This window comes from Orbicella faveolata, unplaced genomic scaffold, assembly GCF_042242905.1.
Source record: "Orbicella faveolata isolate gen_17 unplaced genomic scaffold, um_ofav_v1 contig_46, whole genome shotgun sequence".
Taxonomy (NCBI): domain Eukaryota; kingdom Metazoa; phylum Cnidaria; class Anthozoa; order Scleractinia; family Merulinidae; genus Orbicella; species Orbicella faveolata.
In genome coordinates this window covers 32,648,314-32,659,520 of record NW_028301576.1, presented here as the reverse complement: position 1 = coordinate 32,659,520, position 11,207 = coordinate 32,648,314, and the positions used below count along the sequence as shown (strand labels likewise).

At 39.4% G+C, this 11,207-nt stretch overlaps 1 protein-coding gene and 1 pseudogene across 1 annotated transcript; both read right to left on the bottom strand.

Moving 5' to 3' along the window:
• Positions 1 to 5,232: 5,232 nt before the first annotated feature.
• LOC149099811 (uncharacterized) lies at positions 5,233 to 7,137 on the bottom strand. The gene has a single exon (XM_089277009.1). It carries the CDS (start codon positions 7,062 to 7,064, stop codon positions 5,460 to 5,462), a length of 1,605 nt encoding a protein of 534 aa, XP_089133135.1. The 5' UTR covers positions 7,065 to 7,137; the 3' UTR covers positions 5,233 to 5,459.
• A 1,876-nt stretch (positions 7,138 to 9,013) lies between these two features.
• Positions 9,014 to 10,680, bottom strand: LOC110057999 (uncharacterized; annotated as a pseudogene).
• Positions 10,681 to 11,207: the final 527 nt, after the last annotated feature.

Below are 11,207 nucleotides of genomic sequence, written 5' to 3'. Positions count from 1 at the left end.
GATACCAGTGCAGCAAGACTAAAATTACAAATGCAAGAGCAGTGGCTGCTCTGCACAAATCTATTTTAGTATCAAAGGTGTACAAGCTTGCTGAGGACTACTATCTGGTATATTAGCAGCCATTGGTATTCCTACTTTGTTTGGGAGTAAGCCTTTAGTTCATTATGCCAAAGAACATGAACAATGAGCAAATAATTTCCAAGAAAGGTTTTGACAAATCACCACAAAGCTACTTTAACACTGAACCATTTCTATAATTGCAGTGCTGTGACACTTACTGGGTGGAGTCTTTCAACAATTGCATTCTCATCTACTACCCAAAGAGAATTCACTTTGCTGACGGCACTTTCAACATGCACATTTCTCTGGCAGTAATGGATTGGGTAAGTCACAGACAGGTGGATTGGGAAGGTGCTTGCCTTTAATAATCTGCATACGTACCAGGGTGATCCACCCACCTGCCCCCTCCCCACCAGTATACTCTATATACTCAATTCGCAGATTGGCTTACTGATTTTGTATACTAATTGTAAATATCCAATGTTTCAGTTCATCAAATTTAACAGGTATGGCTGATATTATGTACACTGTTACTGCTGTTGTATCATTGCAGAATGAAAATGTTAACCGAGAAGCAACCTCAGTCAGTTTGTTGCAGGATGTGCGCCGACCGAATCACAGAACAGATCACAAAAATCTTCGCCCCAAAACATTTCTATTCAGGGAGGCTGTCTGGAGTAGATTTTTTCAGTCTAACTACTGAGTATTGTGGAGCAAGATGGATGACTAACATGCAAGACCTGTTCCAAAAAGGCTCTTTTTCGAAAGAGCCACATACCTGCATTGCACTCTACAGGGAAAAGTCCTGTAGGGTCATACTTACCTGGTATGACATGGCACCCTCCAGTTGACAATACCAATATGCAAGGAACCTGCATTGCACTCCGCAGGGAAAATCCTTTAGGGTCGTGTTTACTTGGCACAACATTGTACTCTATGGGTCAAAAGCCAAAGGCTCCTCTAGGAGCCACCAAGTTAAATAACAGTCATGATCAACAGACTGCCATAAAGAGTTACTCTGCTTGTTTATTACATTTTCAAACTTTGTTATATGAGCCATATGACTGGCTCTATCCCTATAGAGAATCTTTATTTCAAGGATACAGCAAATGAACTTTGCTTTACATTACTGTATAACAATTTTCATCTAACCTGGATTGCATTTATCTGTTTCCCAAAACAATGTCATTAAGTCACATTTTAAAGTTAATTAGCAGATAGACCCAGCACCACACAGCTTGAATATATCCTTCTGTACAATTCTGTTTAGTGCAGGTCTATAAACCATTCAAAGCTCCACAAAGTGTCACTAGACATATAACAATAATACAAGGCAGGGCAGCAGAGCATTTTGAAACATGCGGGGGAAGGGCCCTCATAGTTAAGCTAAGCGCATACCACTAACTCATATTTTAAAAACATGTCCTTTGCACTGTTCCTCCGCACAAACAAAGTTCTTTGCAATGTCTGTGGTGTCCCATGTGTCCCTAATAGACTTACGATGATGCAGGAGGCATTTGTTTAGCCAATCCTGCTTCATGGTGCTTGTCAGTTGGCTTTTTGGTCTTCATAGGGCAGAAAATGTGTACTTGGAAGTCGGTGATGCCACAGATAATGTCAAATGCAATCTTAAACTGTGGATCTCTTCTAGTAGAGTTTTGTTGAGAGCTTTGCAAATGGTTATAGTTGATGAAAATATTTTTGAAACGATCACAAAACGAAATATTTTTTGAAACCATTTTTATGCTGCACTATCAATATTTTCGGCACCTTAATGTGGGGAGAGTGGTGTCTACAACACCCTCCTCCCCCCGGCTCCAGCCCTTTTCCAGGGATCAATGTAACATCACAAATCATGCTGATTTTCCATAATAAAACACAGTTACTTGGAAAAGGTTTCCCTCCCTCCCCATCCCTCTCTATTCCACTTGTACTTTTAGTTTGTCCCTCGCTTCACGCTCTTTTATGGCCTATGTATGGCACACCGGATAGGTTGGGATAGCGATTCCTTGTGTCATCAAGGACACATTGGAGCATAAGTTCCTGAAGTTCAACTTCGCTCAGGCCAGCTGAGGTCTTTCTATGAAGATAAAGTTCATGCTGCCACAAACCCCTGTCCTTTAGACTTTTCCAGAACTTACGATAATTTTGGTGGCATTCTGAATGGTTAGTAATATCTGGAGCACATGATCGCTGTATCCTGGTTGCCTCACTGAGAGTGATACAGGGACCCATCAGACAGTGTTGACAAGGTGGATGGTCTTCCAAACCACCTAGTACACTGTCAGCCCATGTATCGGCAACATTTCTATTAGGTTGCTCCTGATGTGGTGCAGCTCTGACCACAGCAGGATCTGCTGGTGTTGGGTGTGCTTGTGCACCCGTGTTAACTGGTTGTCTTGGTTCAGTTCCTAAAAACAAGGCAATTAATTTCAATGACAATCATGCTCAAAAAGAATGAAGTCATACATAATTCACATAAAAGAAACGACTGGTTTCTACAATTTGCAACATCCGTCTAATAAAACATTAGGGAAATTGCTCAAAATACTATGTCAAAAAAAGTGCCTAACCATAGATTCAACGCTAAATGGTAATAGTTTAGCTTGACAAATTTTGGGAGGCACCAAATATAATTACGCTGCAACAAAGTTTAGAATGTTGCTCTATGAAATACAGCTGGATTATTGTTAAAATTCTATGACATCACATGCCATCTAACAATGCAAAGTTGCCTGGTAAATGTTGAATGAATCGGTGGGAACTCAGTCTATTGTTCAATGGAAGTGAAATGTAACTTGCTGTGTACATATAGTACAAGTAACTTTGTTTAGCCAATAATTCGGAAACAAAGAACGAAATATCAGGACATTTGCATTATAATAATACTAAGGGCGTACTGCACAGCAAATAAGAGTTGCTATAAATTTACATTTATGAGAATCATTTTATGAAATAAAACTCACCTGAATGTGAAGGCCGGGAAACGCGTCTATGGCTCACATATCGCCATTCCTGGGGCAACCGCGTGGACATCACAGGTTCAACCCTTGCCACTTTGCTCTCGGGCACCTCAATTAAAGCCTGGCATTGCCACCATTTAACTTTATACAGCAGCCAACAGGTTTATAAAATGAAACGCAGAAAATATACTTACTTGGACATGAATCATTGTCAGTCAAAGAAGATATTCAAACAAGGTTTAACATTGCAGTTTTAGGTACAGTTCATTAATCAAACAATTGAAGCTAACTGCACAATGATGTCTACATCCACTCTTTCATGATTGTTACTCATTACTTTCATCAAGGACCAATAGGAACAGTTTTTCTATCTATTCTTTATTTTGGCCAATAATAAAGTACAATATATCATGCTATGTCAATCTGTTCTCGCGCCGCATGGGATAATTCAAAATCCACTCCGTCATGTTTCTCGGTTAATTGTCGAGTAATAAAAATCTTCTTTAGGAAGGATTCCTTATATAGTGACCCCCTGCATTTAAAACACATAAGTTATTGAGAGCAGCTCAATCGGATAAAATCATTCATGAGATATCTTTTCTTGAAGGCTGAAAACATAATTTATGAGAAAAATGACTTGAAAGTTCTAATTAAAGTAAAACATTGATTTTCACATCAGCTATGCCTTAATTGTGGCCCTTTCGTTCACATTTTGCCATAGTAAGTTCCCACAATCATTTTAGGAGCCTCCTGCTTTTAAGTCACTCCTTCAGCTTCTCTGAGAGCTTCTTGACGAGTACGCAGAAGCTGTTCTCCCTGACAGCGTTTCTTTTCTTTCGCAGTTGCTTGGAAATCCGACTTTCTCTTCCTTGGCTCCAGCCTCCACTATGCTACCATCGGCAAAATCTATTTGTCTACGTGTCTCATATCACGAGGTCTTCTGGGAGGAATTGAGTAGGCTTATATGACATGATCATTCGATACGGCAGCCATTGCTGTGTACATGTAACATTTCAAATATTTTGCGACAGCTTACTGTCGCGAGTTAAGGTTAGTTATTTTCCATTTCTAAATTGCTTTGCTTCGTTTTTAAACTCGTGGATACCTGAAGGGTAGAAACGTGTTTCTTGTGGGGACTCCAATATGCAAATGTGTGACTCTCTCACTCCCTCACTCCCTCAGGTGTCGACACTTCATAATTAGTCGGCCCGAACGATAGCACCCAAGGCCGACGCCATATTGGAATAGTAACCGTGCAGTCAGTGCAAGCCTCGCTATCGTGTTTGCGCGGTTACTACTCAAGGGATGCATCGTGCCAGCCTGAATTAATGATTTTGTAGCTTTTACACGACCATTAATGTTGGGTGTTTCGCTAAATTGAAGTGGAGTTGACCTTGAATGTTCAAATTAGTACTATGGCCAACTTGAGCACTGAATTTCATGAGCATTTGACTCGTCCAGGCATTCAAAATAACCAGGAGATGAGCATTTGTTTGCTGGATAGTGACCTACTAATGTGGTAAGCTTTGATGAGAATGTCTTATTCGAGGACCTTAATGAACATATATGAGCAAAACGAACACTTCACAGTGAACGAAACAAGGACAAACGTTGGCACCATCATATAATATTGTAATTTCATTTTATAATTAGTAACATCTAAACTTGAGGCCAGCTGAAATATTGTTTTGAATATACCTTGTGTCAGCCTTGCAGTAGTCTTTGACTTATTATCGTTTTTACTTTTCAAGTTTGGCTGATTAGATCTGCTGTGAGATCCAAAGTTCAATCAATTGAGTAGTCCACGTTCAACCGACATTGAGCTAAGTTTAGATTTAAGTTGTGACCCAAGAACCCTTAGCCTTTACCACTCTCTGTTCAGCTGCAATTTTGCCACCCTAGCTATTCTGTAATATGTGTGCAAAAAAAGCCAACGAAAAAAGCCTATGCTTTGTGAGATAAGTGCGACCTTGCGTGGTACGAACGCGGCTTATTTTAACAGCCTTTAAAAATACACCAGTAATTGCAAGTTTACCAACATGTTTCACCTCTAGATTACTTAATCCATGAATTTGATGATAGGTCTCCTTTGATTGTTATATATTCTTCCCGCACTGCCGTCGAGAACTGTGTTCTCTTTGATGTGAAGTTTATATGAAATAATTCATATATGAACTGCGGTTGTAGATGAAAGTGAAGAATGATCATCGCAGTTAATTTTCCAATTTAAGCAATTGGAAAGAAGAAGCCTGAAAAAATCAGGGATTCAACGGGATTCGAACCCGTGACCTCCACGATACCGGTGCAATGCTCTACCAACTGAGCTATGAAGCCACACATTGGGAGCGAGGTCAATTAGTAGGAATTAGCAAGGAGTGACAGGCCTGCACAACTTCTAACAATGGAAACTTTTGTACTATGTAATATGTGACCCCTTTATAGTTTCGCTCTTACGAGTATGTCTTTTAGGGATTTACCTCTTTTATACGATATTAGTGGTGGCTCTTTGAAAATTTGCCGTAGAGAAGGCTGATTTTGTATCAAGTGCCATTTTTCCATTAAAACATTTTTGAGGTTGGGCACTGATGGTTGATATTGTGTTACAAAAGGCAAGAGTTCTTTCCGGCTTTCATGTTTTTGTCTTAGCGCCGATTCCCTTTCTGTGAATTTAATATCTGAAAGGAGTGTTTCGATCAGATTTTTTGGATAACCTCTAGCAAGGAGACGTGATTTGAATTTGTAAATGTTCTCTTCAAATGTTGCTCTTGAAGAGTTAGTTTGTAAGAGTCTTAGAGCTTCGCCCTTCACGAATCCCTTTTTGACACCCGGTGGGTGGCTAGAGGAGAAATGAGTGTATTGAAAGGTTTCAGTTGGCTTAAAGTGTGTTTTTATATCCAGGATGGATTGATCTCTAAATCGTTTGCCTTTGTATACAACTGTATCCAGAAATGTAGTTTCAGTATTTGAAATTTCAGCTGTAAATTTGATTGTAGGGTGATGTGAGTTTGCTTGTTTGATGAACTTGTCTATATCAGGTTGGCTGACATCCCACAAAGAAAAAATATCGTCAATATATCGTTTCCAGATTGTGGGTTTTGCGACGCTATTGCTAAGAATCTCTGTTTCGATATTGGCCATAAAAATATTTGCAAAAGCAACGGCCATTTTAGTACCCATGGCGGTACCGTGGATTTGTAGATAATTCTTACCGTTGAATTGGAAAGAATTTTCTTTCAGTATCAGGCTTAGCATTTCTTTGAGATATTGTGTGGGGATAGGAGGGTTATTTCTGGGAAAGTTTTCGTATGCTCTGCATACTGTAGTTATACCCTCTTCTTGTGGTATATTAGTATATAGACTTGTTACGTCCATTGATACAAGGAATGTTTGTTTATTCACTTTCGTCTTTACAATGAAATTAATAAAATCTGTAGTGTCTTTTAGATAAGACGCTTGTGATATGGAAATAGGCTGAAGTAATGTGTCAACAAATGCTGATATTCGTTCTGTAGGCCCACTGCAGCCTGAGATAATTGGTCTTCCTACTAGAGTAGGTTTGTGGATCTTTGTAAGGGTATAGAATTCCAGAATCCGCGGTGGATTTGGTGTTTGAGATAACCACTTTCTAGTCATGTCATCAATGTAGTTGCCACGGTGTAGTTCTGAGATCAAGCGTGACACCTTTGTATGTGTTTCCTTAACTATAGGCTTGTCAAGAGGCTTGTAATTATCTAGGTCATTGATTTGGACTTGGCCCTCTTGTATTTTATCATTTTTATCCATGACTACAAGTGTGCTTCCCTTGTCCACTTTTTTGAAATTAAGATCTTTGCTTTGCTGTAAAACATTTAGCGCTTTACGTTCTTTGCGGGACAAGTTTGGTTTTTGTCTGGTTATTTTTATCTCCGCGATTTGTTGTTTAACCTCTTCCAGGTAGGTTTCTAATGTGACTGATGGTTGGACTGGCGGTTCCCAGTTTGATTTGACATAGAAGGGATGTATTGATTTGTTTTGCCCGTGAAAAATGTATTTTAAGCGCATTCGTCTTGCGAAATCCTTGTAATCTCGCAAGAGTTGGCGCCGTATTTTAGTTTTCGTTACTGTGGCGGTTGGTATAAATGTTAATCCCTTTGATAGCAATTTAATTTGGTTGTCAGTCAAATTTGCTTTCGATAGATTTTTAATAAATCTATCGTTATTTTTTGTAAGAGAAGAGGTTGATAGTTTTCTGCGTTCATTACGCTTTTTGGTTTTTATTTGTGTTTTTGTGATTTTTGATTTTCCCTTCCTTTTATTTTTTCTGTCTGTGTTAGCAGTGTTAGAACATTCAGTGAACAGACGTGTACTTTTCAACATCTTTATTGTTTACAACTTCCTTTAATGTTGACAGTAGTGTAGGCACATTTTCAGCATCGATTCCTAGTATAGCTGCTAGGTTTTTTACACTGATGTCCGCCGATAGCGGTTTGGGTTTGGATTTGTTATTTAAGCCTCTCTCTGGAGTTCCTTTATGGAGAGTTTTACCTTTTTCTTTGCGAAACTTAATTTTTTGTTTCTCGAGGTGGCGGTAATTAAACCTAGTGAGTGCTGATAGAAAGCCATGCTCTGCTTTTTGTTTGACCGCCTGAATGTCTTTTTTGAACTGTTCGTCCGGCGGGATATTTGCCCGCACTCTGTATCGTAACAACTTTGGACAGGTCTTATTGTCCAAGTGTGTCTGTAGCTTCTTTATGGACTCCTCAGTTCGTTTGATTTTATCCTCCAGCGAGTAAAGGTTTTCTGGTTCCGCTTTTCTTTTTCTGTTTTCTCCGTTTCTTTGGTTTTTGCTGTTGTCTCTGATGGTGTTTTGATGGGTTGATAACTCGTTATTTCGTCCTTGGGCTCTGAGGCACTATCAACTACCGCCAGTCCAGTCTTACAATAAATGCCAATAATCAGTGAACATCTTCACTGAATATTTAAGAATATCTCTTTCAAGGAAAAAACATTAAGAGACTCAAAAAGATCCAAAACAAACTCCTTACAAAAGATATAGCGACTTTGATACAGAGATCTCAATTTTACAAGATGGGTGCTGGCACATTCAGACACTAAATTCATTGCTGTAAAGAAAAAGAAAAGACAAAAAAATCCATGCATTATTCTCATAATACTCAGCTTATTGCAAGTTCCATTCAGAAACAAGTATAAAGAAAAATAAATTGAAAGGTAGAAAATACAGCTATGCAAACATGTAAATGCTACAAGCCATAAGAGTTCACGTTGACTTGTCAAATTAGTTTCACTCCATATATTACTTCAGTCTGTCCTCAGTCTTCTTGGGAGAACACACACTTAAAAAAAAATGAAGGCTTCGTTTGATGGCTAACAGAATAAACTCTGAAGTAAAATATCTAACCTTCGCTTTTGTATTTTTGTTCTTGTTCAGTTACGAGAGGATTCGCTGCTACTAGCAGTTCCTCGTCTTTTCAGGAACGGACGATGTGTTTCCCAAATACTTATTGCGCACAGCTTAAACTAGACTAAATAAGATTATCATGGGGCATGCTGGTTCGCTTTCTTCTTTTTTTTCCCTTAGGCTGAAAATAAAGTGTTTCCAAAATAATTTTCACCCCAAGGGGGGTCAATACTAGTACTGTTCCAGCTTAGACAGCTGCGCATGCATGCAACACAGTTTAACAGTAACATTGGTCTCTTGATACCAAAGAATAACTTTCACGTCACTATGCCTTTCAATAATCTTTAGACTCTGTCTGCCTAAGGTTACGTTTTATGCTGTAGTCAATCATCTTGAAGTGACTGAAACACCAACTGGTTCAAATGATCACTGTGATTGGATTTTGTACTATTAATTATATTGATGACAGCAAAAAAATGCATTTAAAAATGGATATTGAATTTCATGGAAAAAGAAAAAATGCAATTTGCCGTAAGTCATTAGTAAAAGGCAAAAAGAATAAAATTGTTAGTGGCATACCAATTCCTTAGGATCATGACTGTGACTGGCGATTGTTTAGCCGTCTTTCATATTTTAGTCGATTAACAAGTTGCTCGATGGTAAATTTGCGAAGAAGCTCCTTACCCTTGTTTTCTTTTTGAAGAAGTTTCTTGATGTGTGGCTTTGATATGATTCCTCCCCTTACCATTACACCACACACTCGGAGAAGGAATTTCCTTTCTTCATCGCTGAAAATGCTTCTGCTTAAGTAGCCGGTGTTTGAAGGCAGAACAACATCCAATGAGCTGCTGGTACTTTTGTCAGCTGATCTTTCAAAAAAGCAACTCATTTTATCACTAAGGTTTTCTGTCTGTTCAGGGGGTTTACATGAAGGATCGCTGCTCTTGTCTTCCTCCTCGTTGTGCTTGGGATCTTTGAACTGCCATTTGCTCCGAACCTTGTCACACACTCTCTTTGTATCTAAATGCCGCGGAGTGGGATGCTCACTTATTTTATCCCTGACAGCCACCAGTGTAATTGACTTCTTTTTCATCTCATCAGCAAAGAGCTCCTTGAGAGCAGCCACCTCCTCTTCTTTCCACAACAGACGTTCCTTTCTCAAGCTTTCAGGATGCGAGTCCTTGTCGTTGGCTATTGCTGATATTTTATGTTCTGGTACAGGCATTTTCTCCGGTATTCTCATTATGGAGGTCAGGTTATTTGCTGCTTCAACACACGCCTCTTCCTTTTGACGTAGACGATAGAACCTTTCTGCAGTGGTTCTCTTGTGACCCATAAGTTCAGCTAGATCATATTTCATTGCTTTGTGCTCTTTATGTACCTTTGTTACAGTTGACTTCCGAAATATTGTTGAAGAAACATGTTCTTCTAACCCTGCCTTTTTCCAAGCAGCATTGATGGCAGTAGAGATTTGTCCAGATTCAAGTTTTGCTCCACCCCAGGACAAAAACGCAGGCATTGACTTGTCATCGTTGCTCTTGCTCTCTGAATTTAAAACTTGATGCTGCACTTCACTGATGTAAACTTTACTCTGATATCAGAATAAAGTTGGAGATAACACAACACTGGCAGGACCATGGGTGTCTGCAGTTTTGTGCTTGCTGACCTTTATTATCATGCTTTCTTGCTCGGTCTTCTTGGCTTTTTCGAACTCTCCAATTGTCATATTGGCCAAAACTCCAGATCGGTGGGCATTTGCAATTGTAATTTCTGTTAAAATAAAATCTCTTATAAGTGTGTAAATTGACTGACTCTTTTCTAGGGAGTGTGCTCCACTAAGCTGGCCAATGTAAGTAACTGCTTTCTGAGTTGATTCACTATTTTGAAACATGGACACCATTGATGGGTAACTAACTTCTCAAGATCTTCATTCTGCTTTTCTAAGTGACGGCAGTTACTGTCCTTTCGGTAGGACGATGACCACAGACGTGCTTTCTCATCAAGTTTCTGCGCAATGACTAGATCAACTTGAATGCATTGTGGGTTCTCTGTGAGAACAAAAGAGCAAAAGTTCCTCAGACTTAGCAAGTGAGCTTTTACTGTGTCTAGCTTGTACTTTTTCTCTGCATGATCTCTCAGAAATTTGTCACGAATCAGAGATTTGTTGAACAAAGATGACAAACATCCCTCTGGATCAATTATGGAAAGGATCTTGCGCAACTGCGAGCAGTGCTGTTTTGCCATTATTTTTATTCCTCTTTCCACCATCCACTATTTGCAGCCACTGGCAAAATGACTTTAAAATCTCTACTTCTTCCTTGCCTTCTTGCAATTCTTCAGTTTCTTCATTTTCAACTTCATGCTCTTCATCATCTTCGTCTTCGTATGGGCCTCGATGTTGTAGATCTTGAACAGAACCATTCTCCGTACTCTCCTCCTCTGTTAAGTTGCTGAATGAGCTTTCACCTTTAACACTGGGGTTGTCTTGTGCAGTGGGCGATGATTGCCACGTCTTGAGGGAGCGGGCTTCTCTTAATAGCTGTTTGTAAACAGGAGAGCTTTTTTTTCTCTTTGTGAACTTGCTGTATATGATTTGACAGGCACTTAACAACTGAATTGCATCCATATACAGGACACCTGCGATGTCAGCGATAATCTTTTCTTTTTTCTCCTGTGAAGTTTTTCCAGGCAATTGCTGTACTTTCTGTTGACTGACTTTGGGAAGGAAGCTTTTCCTTAGTCGGAATCTGGAGGTTGCCTTCTTTGCCTGTTCCTTGGTCCATTTG